This window comes from Bubalus kerabau, chromosome 7 (genome assembly GCF_029407905.1).
Source record: "Bubalus kerabau isolate K-KA32 ecotype Philippines breed swamp buffalo chromosome 7, PCC_UOA_SB_1v2, whole genome shotgun sequence".
NCBI classification, from domain to species: domain Eukaryota; kingdom Metazoa; phylum Chordata; class Mammalia; order Artiodactyla; family Bovidae; genus Bubalus; species Bubalus kerabau.
The window spans coordinates 95,402,166-95,416,628 of record NC_073630.1 but is presented as its reverse complement, the minus strand read 5'-3'; the positions used below and the strand labels follow the sequence as shown (position 1 = coordinate 95,416,628).

Sequence of the window (14,463 nt, the reverse complement as noted above, 5' to 3'; positions counted from 1 at the left end):
TCAGGAACAGTGAAACACTGTTTTACCAAAATATAAGATATGAATGTCCTGAAAAAATATTTTTAAAGAATTAACAGTTATATTCTTGGGAGAGAGTGTGTGTGTGTGTGTGTGTGAGTCACTCACTCATATTTGACTCTTTGCGATCCCATGGACTGTAGCCAGGTTCCTCTGTCCATAGGGATTCTCCAGGCAAAAATACTGGAATGGGTTGCTATGCCCTCCTCCAGGGGATCTTCCCAACCCAGGGATTGAACCCAGGTCTCCCGCATTGCAGGTGAGTTCTTTACTGCCTGAGCCCCCAGGGAAGCCCTAGAAAAGAATATACCTAAGCAAAACCATGATTAAGGCAAAGTTTGAAGTGACCATTATCTGGTTTATTGTCTTCTTCCTCTTTTCAGTATTCTTCTTTAACTGCCTCCTGCTCCCACCCAACCATGCACTGTTCATGTATTGGTATCTGATAAAATGTCAAAAAGAAAGCTGATGTGTCACCAATGCCCGACAGCGGATTTGCTTTGAAATTTTAAAATCTAGAAGGAGAACAAACTAAAGGAATAAATTTTTTTTAATTTAATTTTATTTTTAAACTTTACATAATTGTATTAGTTTTGCCAAATATCAAAATGAGTCCGCCACAGGTATACATGTGTTCCCCATCCTGAACCCTCCTCCCTCCTCCCTCCCCATTCCATCCCTCTGGGTCGTCCCAGTGCACCAGCCCCAAGCATCCAGTATCGTGCATCGAACCTGGACTGGTGACTCGTTTCATACATGATATTTTACATGTTTCAATGCCATTCTCCCAAATCTTCCCACCGTCTCCCTCTCCCACAGAGTCCATAAGACTGTTCTATACATCAGTGTCTCTTTTGCTGTCTCGTATACAGGGTTATTGTTACCATCTTTCTAAATTCCATATATATGCATTAGTATACTGTATTGGTCTTTTTCTTTCTGGCTTACTTCACTCTGTATAATAGGCTCCAGTTTCATCCACCTCATTAGAACTGATTCAAATGTATTCTTTTTAATGGCTGAGTAATACTCCATTATGTATATGTACCACAGCTTTCCTATCCATTCATCTGCTGATGGACATCTAGGTTGCTTCCATGTCCTGGCTATTATAAACAGTGCTGCGATGAACATTGGGGTACATGTGTCTCTTTCCCTTCTGGTTTCCTCAGTGTGTATGCCCAGCAGTGGGATTGCTGGATCATAAGGCAGGTCTATTTCCAGTTTTTTAAGGAATCTCCACACTGTTCTCCATAGTGGCTGTACTAGTTTGCATTCCCACCAACAGTGGAAGAGGGTTCCCTTTTCTCCACACCCTCTCCAGCATTTATTACTTGTAGACTTTTGGATCGCAGCCATTCTAACTGGTGTGAAATGGTACCTCATAGTGGTTTTGATTTGCATTTCTCTGATAATGAGTGATGTTGAGCATCTTTTCATGTGTTTGTTAGCCATCTGTATGTCTTCTTTGGAGAAATGTCTATTTAGTTCTTTGGCCCATTTTTTGATTGGGTCATTTATTTTTCTGGAGTTGAGCTGTAGGAGTTGCTTGTATATTCTCGAGATTAGTTGTTTGTCAGTTGCTTCATTTGCTATTATCTTCTCCCATTCTGAAGGCTGTCTTTTCACCTTGCTAATAGTTTCCTTTGATGTGCAGAAACTTTTAAGGTTAATTAGGTCCCATTTGTTTATTTTTGCTTTTATTTCCAATATTCTGGGAGGTGGGTCATAGAGGATCCTGCTGTGATGTATGTCAGAGAGTGTTTTGCCTATGTTCTCCTCTAGGAGTTTTATGGTTTCTGGTCTTACATTTAGATCTTTAATCCATTTGAGTTTATTTTTGTGTATGGTGTTAGAAAGTGTTCTAGTTTCATTCTTTTACAAGTGGTTGACCAGATTTCCCAGCACCACTTGTTAAAGAGATTGTCTTTAATCCATTGTATATTCTTGCCTCCTTTGTCAAAGATAAGGTGTCCGTATGTGTGTGGATTTATCTCTGGGCTTTCTATTTTGTTCCATTGATCTATATTTCTGTCTTTGTGCCAGTACCATACTGTCTTGATAACTGTGGCTTTGTAGTAGAGCCTGAAGTCAGGTAGGTTGATTCCTCCAGTTCCATTCTTCTTTCTCAAGATCGCTTTGGCTATTCGAGGTTTTTTGTATTTCCATACAAATTGTGAAATTATTTGTTCTAGCTCTGTGAAGAATGCTGTTGGTAGCTTGATAGGGATTGCATTGAATCTATAGATTGCTTTGGGTAGTATACTCATTTTCACTATATTGATTCTTCCGATCCATGAACATGGTATATTTCTCCATCTGTTAGTGTCCTCTTTGATTTCTTTCACCAGTGTTTTATAGTTTTCTATATATAGGTCTTTAGTTTCTTTAGGTAGATATATTCCTAAGTATTTTATTCTTTCCGTTGCAATGGTGAATGGAATTGTTTCCTTAATTTCTCTTTCTGTTTTCTCATTATTAGTGTATAGGAATGCAAGGGATTTCTGTGTGTTGATTTTATATCCTGCAACTTTACTATAGTCATTGATTAGTTCTAGTAATTTTCTGGTGGAGTCTTTAGGGTTTTCTATGTAGAGGATCATGTCATCTGCAAACAGTGAGAGCTTTACTTCTTCTTTTCCAATTTGGATTCCTTTTATTTCTTTTTCTGCTCTGATTGCTGTGGCCAAAACTTCCAGCTGAATTCTACCAAAAATTTAGAGAAGAGCTAACACCTATCCTGCTCAAACTCTTCCAGAAAATTGCAGAGGATGGTAAACTCCCAAACTCATTCTATGAGGCCACCATCACCCTAATACCAAAACCTGACAAAGATCCCACAAAAAAGAAAACTACAGGCCAATATCACTGATGAACATAGATGCAAAAATCCTTAACAAAATTCTAGCAATCAGAATCCAACAACACATTAAAAAGATCATACACCATGACCAAGTGGGCTTTATCCCAGGGATGCAAGGATTCTTCAATATCCACAAATCAATCAATGTAATACACCACATTAACAAATTGAAAAATAAAAACCATATGATTATCTCAATAGATGCAGAGAAAGCCTTTGACAAAATTCAACATCCATTTATGATAAAAACTCTCCAGAAAGCAGGAATAGAAGGAACATACCTCAACATAATAAAAGCTATATATGACAAACCCACAGCAAACATTATCCTCAATGGTGAAAAATTGAAAGCATTTCCTCTAAAGTCAGGAACAAGACAAGGGTGCCCACTTTCACCATTACTATTCAACATAGTTTTGGAAGTTTTGGCCACAGGAATAAATTTTTAAAGGAATAATTGTGTACACTGGGCACCTGCCTAGGATGGGTAGTGAGGGAAGTGGGGCTTCTCCAGCCCTCCTCATTAAAATATGCAGAACTGCCTGCCCTAGGAAGCAGGTCCTCCTACCCTACGGCACAAGGAAGTCTGCTCAATGTTATGTGACAGCCCGGGTGGGAAGAGAGTTTGGGGAGTTGCTGGTCTTAGACTATGACATACATACTTAGATATGTGTGGAGGAGTTGCTCTGCTGTATACCTGAAACCATTACAACATTGCTAATTGGCTATACTCCAATAAAATAAAAAGTTGAAAAAAAGAAAGTAAGTCCTATGTTTTTGCTCATGCACCAGGAAAAAAATGGGCTAAGTCACAAAGAAATACAACAGACCAAAATCATTTCTTAAATGGTCAAAGTCACCAATAATAAAAAAAATAAAAACAAGATACCAATTTTTGTCTATTATATTGGCAAAGATTTCTGAAAGACAAAACCAATGCTGGCAAAAATGTTTTTTTTTTTTTAAAAAAAAGATCTACAGATTCAACTTGTGAAAGTAGGAAAAGATACAAACTTTCTGAAGGGCAATTTGGGTATACAAAGCCTTTAAAAAAAAGCCAGAATAAATAAGGAAATTTGTGTGTGTTTGTGTGTGTGTGTGCATATACATATGTATATAAACTTTGACAAAACAGTTCAATTTAGGGGAATTTTGAGTGAGTAGAGATCAGAGATGGTGCTAAACATCCTATAATGCACAAGCAGCCCCTCAAAACAAAAAATAACCATGTCCCAAACATCAGTTGGGCTGAGGTTGAAAAACTGCCTTATGGCATGTGATACAAGAGAAGGCAGGGAGGAAGTACAATGCCTTTTATAATCTCGTCTTGGAAATTGCACTTTGCCACTTCTGACACATTTTATTCATTAGAAGTAAGCAGGTAGGGACTTCTCTGGTGGTTAAGAACCCTCCTTCCAATGCAGGGGACACGGGTTCCATCCCTGGTTGGGGAACTAAGATCCCACAGGCTGAGAGACAATTAAGCCCGCAAACCACAACTAGAGAGCCCACCTACTGCAACTATTGAGACCACACAGTCAAAAAAAAAAAAAAAAAAGTAAGCAGCTAAGTACAGCCCACCTTCAAGAAGAGAGCTTAACCCCTCCAAATTTCCTTTGCAGGAAAGAAAATCAAATAACTTGTGGACATAGTCTAAGATCAGCATAGCCTGTCCTTCAGATACAAATTATATATGTTGATCTCACCTGCAAAATACACTCATCCCCTTTCAGACACACCCACTTTTAGTCCAAGCTGGCAATGTTTATTCCAATCCAGTTCTTCAAAAAACTTTGCAGGTCTCCTATGAATCTTATTCAGTCCACATCATTATTCAAGAGCCAAATCCACAAATCTCTTTGCAATAAGCCCTTCTCGACCTTAAGAGTCTGCTGAAGAACAACACCCTCCAATTTCTTAGATGCTCCATTGTTTGATTAAAACCGCGAGGCACACTAAAAATTTCATTAGAATTTTGTCTGCCTAAATGTCCTCTGAAGCGTCATCTTTGATCTTTATGAGATCTTAACAAGGGATTTGACAATAACATCCTTGGATTTATCTTTAGACCATGTTTCCCTGGCTGTGTCCTTTATGTGTCCTTTTGGATTTAATCTTTGCTACAAATCATTTCTTAATTTAAAGATCAGTTGTCATGTGAGAAGGCCAGGAGTTTTCAAAAGCATGAAGTCCTGATTGCTTTTAACTGTCCTTTTGGCTTAATTTGCATTTTACTATAAGCAGCAAGAGACCAGGCAATACCTTCAACACTCTGTATAAAAAATTCCTTAGACATCACCATTCATCAGGTGCTATTCTACTTTCCATGTTACTTCAGGTGACAGTGTGGATAAACCTCCTGCTATTGTGGGGTGCCATTGCTTTCTCTGATTGCATTACAAGGGGCTTCCCAGGTGGCTCAGTGGCAGAGTATCTACCTGCCAAGCAGGAGACATGGGTCTGATCCTTGGGTCAGGAAGATCCCCTGGAGAAGAAAATGGCAACCCACTCCAGTATTCTTGCCTGGGAAATTCCTTGGACAGAGAAACCTGGTGGGCTACAGTCCGTGGGGTCACAACGAGTCAGACACAACTTGGTGATTAAACCACCATTGCAGAAAAAGGAGACCAGTTCTCCCAATTTCCAATTGCATTTGCCTCATTTTCCTGCTAATCTTCACCCACAGCCTCAAAATCTGTGGGGCGTCTGCTAACAGTTTCTTCAAAATTCTTCTAGCTTCAACCTATTTCTCAATTCTTATGCCTTCCACATTTTACATTCTTGTTATAGCATCCTAATTCTAGGGACAAAAATCTATTAGTTATCTGTTGCTGCATAACAAATAATCCCTAAGTTAAATGGTTTAAAACAACAAGCATTAGAGTCATTTTTATGGGTTAAGAATTCAGAAACCTCTTGACTGGGTGATTCTGGCTCAGTATCTCTCGGATGGTTGCAGTCAGGATGTCAGAAGGGGTTGCAGTTGCATCTGAAGACTTAATGGGGCTGGAGGAGCTCTTCTAAGATGGCTATTTGCAAAAGGCTTCATTTCCTTGCTGTGTGGGCCTTTCCTCGCAACATGGTAGCTAGTTTATCCTAGAGCAAATGACTCAAGGGAGAACAAGGAGAAATCCACAATGCCTTTTATGATTTAGTCTCAGAGGTGACAATTCATCACTTCTCCCACATTCTACTCCTTAAAATCAAGTGTACACAGCCCACACTCAAGGGGAAAGAAATTAGACAATGCATTTTGAAGAGAGGGTATCAAATAATTTGTGGGCCTTTTCTGAAACAGACACAATCCCACCAAATCAGAGAGTCCTTGGGATTTTTCTATAAAAATCTCATGTCTTAGAGCTGATGAACTGAGAGAAAGAAAAGAAATGATCCTTTAATTTGCTGAATTAAAATACCATTTGTTGCTAGGACTGATGAAGCCAGGCAATGATTTATGAGCAAGCTTTTACATTTTTTTTTTTTTTTGGTATATGAAACTTGATTACTATTGTGCTTTCATCATCAAAACTCATGATCTTGGTCTTTCCTTCTTGCCTTTGTATAAAGTCAAAAGAGAGACATTGGCTACTTTGACAACCTTAAAGCGGACTCCAGGAACATCACCAACAGCATGACCTTTGCAACCAAATCCAGCAACAAGAACTTCATCATTTTCCTCAATAAAATTCAAACAACCATCATTGGGTACAAAAGGAGTGATTTTTTGGCCATTCTTGATTAGCTGAACCTTGACACACTTTCTGATGGCAGAATTTGGCTGTTTGGTTTCAACCCCTACTTTTTCCAGCACAATTCCCTTGGCACCACCAAAACAGTGGGCCTTCAGGGTTGTGCCCAAATGGGCTTTCTTGTACTGTTTATCATGCTACTTCTGGTCTCGTTGGTGGCTACGGAGCTTCCTGGGAGTACGAAGACCACGATACTTGCCCGTCCTGCTGGTGCCACGGGCCTGAGCAAAAGAGCTACATTCCTTTATATATTCTGGGATGCTGAAATTATTTTGTAATAAAGAATTACTAATAGCCAGAGAAAGACAGAGATCAGGGTTGAAGGAAAGGAGACGGTGAGCAAAGGAGTGAGAGGGAAACTTTAATGTTGTTAGATTCTGTATTTTGATGGTGGTGGTGATGGTCACATGATTTCATATATTGTCAAATATAGAAGAATTATACACTTAGCATGAATAACTTTTATTATATGTAAACTATATCTTCATAAAACAAATTAAAAAAAAAACTTTTTTAAATACCATTTGAATTCACAGCTTTGCCAAGTCTCTTATGTGAAGGCAGATTATTGATGGGAAACAGTGAGACCCTAAATGCTGAACTGTGACCATATGGGAATGTTCAGATGGCTTCATGTTCCCTCACCTCCCAACCCTATGAAAATATGTTGCTTGGATCGCCTGTTGCAGGGAGTACAAGTGACTGATGGACCCAGCTGCTACCCCTCAGGATCTTTCACCCTCTCACCAAGGTCATGCTCTCTTGGGCTGGTCCCAGCCAATGACTGAGCATGCAGACCTACCAAGGCAGGTCTATTTTAGCAAAATGTGAGACACCTCCTCTTGTCAATCTTGACTTGAGGTCTCCCCATTGGCCTGGCCAAACCTTTACTTGAATTGTGCTGGAGTCATAATTCTTCCTACTCAAGTCTTCTTTTTCCTTCCCTCTTTCCTTCACAGGGAATCACACATGCATCAGAATCTAAAGACTCCCTATGTTCTCCTACTCCCAACCCCAATAAATCTCTCAAACTTCTAATGCCATTTTGTCATTTGCTCCTTGGTAGACCCAATGGACAAGGCTTTGAGTAAACCCTGGGAGATAGTGAAGGACAGGGAAGCCTGGCATGCTGCAGTACACGGGGTCGCAAAGAGTCGGACGCAATTTGGCGACTGAACAGCAATAAAGACCCAGACGAATGCAGCCTTCCTTGTTAGAGAATTTCTCCCTACTCCCCTCTGTGGTGAGGTTTTTCCCACATTGCATGAAGACTCCTAAATAGTTTTTGTGGAAATAACCCAGAAGGAGGTTGGGGTGGACAATTCTTTTTATTCTTCACCCCTAACACCCTCCCCCCACCCCTGGCCACTGACTTGAATCTTACCATTAGTAACGCTAGAGACAGTTTATCCCAGCTCACAAAAGCCAATTATTAAATTTTCAAGAATTTAGTGAGCTGTTTGTTAAACACAGTCATTATTAAGACTTAAGGGGACTGCCGTGGTGGTCCAGTAGTTAAGAATCTACCTTGCAATGCAAGGGACTCGGGTTCCATCCCTGGTCAGGGAACTAAGATTCCCACATTGGGCAGAGTGACTAAGCTCACATGCCATAACTAGGGAGTTCATGGGCCAAGATGAAAGTTCCGCATGATGCAACAAAGATCCCACGTGCTGCAACTAAGACCCGACACAGCCAAAAATAAAGTAAATAAATTTTAAAAACTTAAATACACTTACAATTAAAATAAATTATATTAAAGCCAAATGGAATAAAACTCAAAAATTCATTACTTCCTGGCTATTGACCCCTTCTTTGTTAGCATCTACGCTCCTGAGGTTATTTACATCTATTACACTTCGGAGTTGGAAATAACATATAATGATGTGCTACACGCACTACTCTTTGGATTTTGGAGGCCAGATTTAGATGTGCTGTTTCAGCTCATTTCTTTAGTAATCTGAGAGGCTGCCAGCTTGGAGGGTGGCCTGAAGTGAGAGGAGGCTTTCAGATGGTCCAGAAATCTCTGCCCTCTGACCCAGAGAAGCCAGAATGCTTGAAGCACTTGTGGCACAGAGAGTGGCTGAATGGAGCTTCGGCACGGCCAGAAAGGCGAATCAGAGCTCAGGCCCCCAGGGCTTTGCAGCTGAGCTGTGAGCTCCGTGGCATGTAACCACTCTCCTTTAGCAGAACCAATCTCAGCTTGTTGCTTGGCACCGGCTCATACAGCAGCCTGATCATGAGACCTTAGGTAACCAAGCGACTGGTGCTCATCGTCAACTGGGGGTCATCTGATCCCCTAAGCCATAAAGTCAGCTAACATTTAGTGCGTGCGTACTGTGTGCCAGGCTCCACTCTAAGCACTTTACTGCTAGCATTCCTTTTAATCCCCACCCCAATTCTGGGAGATGGTACTGTTGTTATTGCTACCATCCCTACGTTAGACGAGAACACTGAAACAGAGAGGAGATGAGCAATTTGCCCCATAGTTATACAGTTAATAAGGAGCGAGCTGGGTTTGAATCGAGGCTCCCCAGCTCCAAAGTCCACAGATTTAATTACCAAATTATATTGTTTCTCATAATCAGGTGACAGTTTTCTATTTAGGACTGGGTTTGACCAGAAATTGAAGACGCGGTGTGCCCACTCCTACCATACTGCCATCTTCCTCAGCCTATATGCCTCACCTGGGGATGTTCTTTAAGTCTTTAAGTTCGGGTAACGAAACAGACAACCTCCACAATATTATGGCAGCAGCCACAAGTGGACTGCTTAGATACTCTAGCCCAACTCAAGGGTGGCCCTGAAGAACATCTGAGAAGAGGAATTTTCGAGCAGACAGAAATGTAAGCGTTTTATCCTGTTGACCACTTTGCCTGAGAGGAGAAATGGCCTGAGGGGAATGTGTCACCAATTAATGGTCAGCAGCTGATGGCTTAGCTTAGAAGCCAGAGACTTGGAAGGATCATGAATGCAGGGCTGGTGACAAGGAGGTTTGGGAGAAGAGGTATATGGGGGATTGCACAGACTGGATCAGAGTATGAGGGGATTTGGTTCTTTGGGAATATGCACCCAAAGGACTCCACTATAGAGGAAGCACTAAATAATCAAGGGAAAAGTTTAACCTAGCCTCTGCATGCCAGCCCCCTTCTTTCTCCAGGAGCACCAAGGTTGCCCAGAGATGTCATAAGCAAAGTGGGCATGGAGGCAGAAATGCAGACTCTAGATGAAATATCTTAAATTCCATTCAGTAAGGTTGATCTAGCTACAGCTTCTGCAGAATAGTTGTCTGGCATTTAAAACCAAACTTGAGTCCCTGGTATAAATTAGGCTTGAATGTAACAAAGCCAAGAACAATGTGTCCAGGGAAATAAGTGAATTCTCTCCAGACCACCCCCAACACCTCCTCCACTCAACACTTGAAAGTCAGAATTATGGGACTGAATGCCAAAATCCTGCCCCAGCTTGCCTAGTACAACTGGAAGCCTCCTCCTCTATGCTTGCAGGCTGAGCAGCTCTCCCTTCATGGCTCCCATGGGCTACGATGCGGGAATGTATGATGAGCTGAAACATCAAGGGAGTCTGGGAAAAGTGGCCTTGCTAGAAAAGCAACTAATTCTGGAGTTGGATTTGCTTTCCTGCTTAACAAACTTCGGCCCACACCAACATTCACAGACTTCCTGAATGCTTATTCACCACTGTGGTATCCCACTCAACACTGAAACTCATTTCACAGCAATAGGCTGACACTATCAGCTCACTGCTTCTCTCATATACTCCATCACCCTAACATGCCTGGACACATAAAGACTCATTTACAGCTACAGGTTATTGAAATGGGACCATGACAGTCCCAGAGGATGAAAGGTCATCCATCAGCCACAGATTTCGGATTTGAAGACACATACAGTAACTGATAAAACTTTGGGAACCAATATGCTTTTTGCATTTTTATTTTTTGACTGCACCACGTGGCTTGCAGGAGATCCCCAACCGGGAATCGAACTCAAGCCCCCTGTATTGGAAGTGTGGAGTCAATCACCACTAAACCACCAGGGAACTCCCCAATAGCCTTTTAATAAACCCCTTTTGATTAAATTATCTAGAGAAAAAGATCTAGAAAGATGCATTCCAATGACTAAAGAGTAGTTATTGCACACTCTACAGAAATTCTTTGTATTTTTTAATGTTCTTTTTGCTAATCTATATTTCCTAATTTTCCCTAACATAAGCATTAACATTTTTAATAAAAATATTTTTAAAATTTAATCTTAATAATGTTATCTTGAGTTTCCATTAAATTTTATGATCCATGACCTTATGAGTACACATCTATTATCAAGACTAACATGCCAAAAAATGGGGGAAAATCCTCAGTAAGCTGAATTCAAGTGAAAGAAGATTATATTGTAAAGAAAAAGTAAAGGAGATATTCACTGAAAGCCGGGAAAATAATACTCTGGAAAAATGCAAGAAAGTAATTCAGCTTTCTTAAGATTTTATTTATTTTTACAAATAGTTGATATAACTATGTAATATTGACAATGCTACAAAAGTGTTAGAACACCAAATATGAATATTGATCTCATAGTTGATAAGATATATAAAATATTAACTGAAGCAGAAGACCATTCTGAAATGTTTACAAGTATTAGTTATAAATTTTATGGATGCTGCCAAGTCAAAGTTGTACATTTGTGGGGAGACATTCATCATAAATTTTGTTTAATGTTTAACAAGAGAGAAATAGCTAAGTAAATGAAAACTGTCTAATCATCTTCCCAAGATTCATCTATGCTTGAGTTATTTTATAGGACTCTCTCTGGTTACACTCACGTTTACATTCCTTCTTCATATACATCTTCTCAAGGAACTAAAAAAAGAAAAAAGACCAGAGAAGCTAAAATTGGCAAATGAAAATTGTACAGTCTGCTCAGAACCAATACCATACCTGAATTCACAATCTCATACTCCACTGTGTATCCTTATAGTACTCAACATCTGATGTTGATGACTAGACCATGCTAGATGGTGGACTTTGGAAGGCAGTTGCATATCATCAGAAATGCTGAGATTAATTCACACTCATTTTATGGCTAAGTCCAGCTCAGCCCAGCTCAGCACAGCCTTGTACTGCTCATCTCTGCTATTAAAGGCCTGGACCTCTGTGTAGCTGAGGGAATGAAGCTGTCCGTAATGCACAGAGCAGTTAATCCAGAAGCATATACTGGAATGTGTAAGTACCTATGCTCATGTAACATATATAAATGTGTATATACACAGAAATTAGGGGAGTGAAAAGAGAATAAATGCTCACATATAAATTTAAGCAATGACTAAAGGACTATATATATATATAATTTACCATAATAGAGTTCCTCCTCTCTTTTAGTTGAAATCTTATGGATAAAATCAAGGATATAAGATATAAGAAAGGGAGAAAATATTCCAGGGTTTTGACATGCAGGTGTTCACATGGGACTCAGCTGTAGCCAGGGGCATCATCTCTCTTCAGTTGATGCAGCTAAAAGAGTAGCCAGTGATTCAGGCATGCTTCTTTTTGCCCGAAATTGAATTAAATGTTCATCAACAGAATGGATTAAATGAACAGGAGACAAAGCAAAATGAAAAAACAAATCTCTTGCCACTAAGAATATTCAGAAAAACTATGAGTCATCATAATATCAAGATATCCAATTACAACATATATATGTGTGTGTGTATATATACACACACGCACACAAACACACAATCTCCTTGGCAAGAATATATATTAATTGTCTGCATGTGTATGTGTATATATATATAAACACATAATTATATTTAAGCTAAGTATAAGTTTGCATGTATTATATAATCATCTATACAATTATATAATCATGTAAAATATATACACATATTTTACATATTATACATATAAGTATACTTATGTAGGCTGTATATGCAAATGATGCAGTTATTATAAATGCATAAATGTGTATGAGTACATTACTACATCTAGTAGGCCTATAGTTGATGCTCAGAGCTAAAGGATAGATTTCATTCCTAGTTCTATAACAGAGTCTTTTAGCCCATTGGTCTATGTCACACAGTAGACTTTCCCCTCACATCGCCTGATTTCACTCTGAATCAGTCTGTAACTGAGCTTGATCAGAATACCTATTTGCCAGCGTGTTGTTGTTTAGTCGCTCAGAGGTGTCTCTTTTGCGACCCCATGACTAGCCCACCAGGCTCCTCTGTGGGGTTTCCCAGGCAAGAATACTGGAGTGGGTTGCCATTTCCTTCTCCACCATTTGCCAGTCAGTATAAGTTATTGTTTGTTCTATCACTCTTGGAAAAAAGAAATCCAGTATCGTAGTTCCAGGAAAGTCTACCATCTTGGCTGCACGGCCTCCTAAAGACTCCTCGGGCCGAGTGCACACAGAGGACGCTGGACAAACTCAGAACTCATCAGCCATGACTCAGGCCCCAGGCCGGCCTGGCTTCCTGCCGTGGTGACAGGCTGGTCTAGGGACAGAGCTCCAGGCTGCCCGCCCTCCTGCTCAACCGTCTGCTCTACCAGCCTCCCACCCGACTCTTGACATCTTCCAGGAGAGTCTCCACGTGGGAGGCAGCAGGGGCAGCTGCACAGGCTCACAAAGTGAGAAAAAGAAGAGCCCTCAGGGATGCCCGGGAAGTGACCTTTTGGCCTACTCTGCATCCTCCTGTACCCTGCATTGTTGTTCAGTCATATCTGACTCTTTGCAGCCCCATGGACTGCAGCACACTAGGCCTCCCTATCCATCACCATCTCCCGGAGCTTGCTCAAACTTATGTCCATTGCGTCGGTGATGCCATCCAACCATCTCATCCTCTTCTCCTCCTGCCCACATACAGCACAATAGTAGTACTGTGACTCCCAGCTCCAGTTGGTCCTGACCCCAGCACGGCTCCTTGACCTTAGAAGTGGAAATGAGGGAGACAACATTCCTGGAGGATTCAGTTTTAGCAGCAGCCTCTCGCCCTGCACACAGATCCCTTTCATTTGGTCCCATTAAGGCCAAACCCAAGGAAGGTGAGTCAACAGGAAGCAAACAGGCAGAATGAAAAGGGCAAAACAACAAACGCCATCTGTGGGCCCCTGTCTGGGGTAAGCACGCCCTTTCTCCAGGGCTGAGTCCCGGTGTGCGCCTGGAAAAGAAGTATTTCATCAGGGCACTGACCCCTTTCCCATTAGCAACTGTGAGCCCCTAAGCGGGTCTCTCCAAAATGACCCTTTACTCACACTCGGCATCCTGTAGCCCCTGCTCAGAATAAAATCCTTAAAGGCAACAGCTCCATGAAGGTCCGCAAGTAACTCCTCCTGAAAGAGGGTCGACAGTTTAAAAAACAGTCAGCTGTCAGAAGCTTCCTGTCATCCTTGTCCTAATTAAAAGCACTGAGCCCTTTATCAAGTACCTTATTTTAAACTACTTCCTTCTCATGTGGGAATATGTGTATAATGTTCAGAAGTTGATGACCACAAAGGTTTTCAAAAGATACCCAACTTTCCTTTCCCTGGTCTTTTTCTTACTCTTGAATTAAGGATAAGCAACACATTTTATCAATTAGATAATTATTGACCAAGGATGTCTAGACTGTATTTGAGATTAATAATTGTGATACTGTCATTTATAATGTGCTATGCTGTGCTTGGTCACTCAGTCACGTCCGACTCCTTGTGACCTCATGGACTGTAGCCCACCAGGCTCCTCTGTCCATGAGGATTCTCCAGGCAAGAATACTGGAGTGCGTTGCCACGCCCTCCTCCAGGGGACCTTCCCAACCCAGGGATTGAACCCAGGTCTTCTGCAT

At 40.9% G+C, this 14,463-nt stretch overlaps 1 protein-coding gene and 1 pseudogene across 1 annotated transcript in view; both read right to left on the bottom strand.

Moving 5' to 3' along the window:
* Positions 1–6,410: 6,410 nt before the first annotated feature.
* On the bottom strand, positions 6,411–7,386 carry LOC129657116 (40S ribosomal protein S23-like; annotated as a pseudogene).
* Positions 7,387–11,125: 3,739 nt separating this feature from the next.
* Positions 11,126–14,463, bottom strand: part of FAM47E (family with sequence similarity 47 member E) — a 33,217-nt gene continuing 29,879 nt past the window's right edge. The window contains exons 8-9 of the mRNA XM_055587420.1: positions 13,895–13,972; positions 11,126–11,503 (exon numbers count right to left, since the gene is read on the bottom strand). Coding sequence (XP_055443395.1) covers positions 11,423–11,503; positions 13,895–13,972 — 159 coding nt within the window. The 3' untranslated portion in view covers positions 11,126–11,422. The remainder of the gene's footprint in view (positions 11,504–13,894; positions 13,973–14,463) is intronic.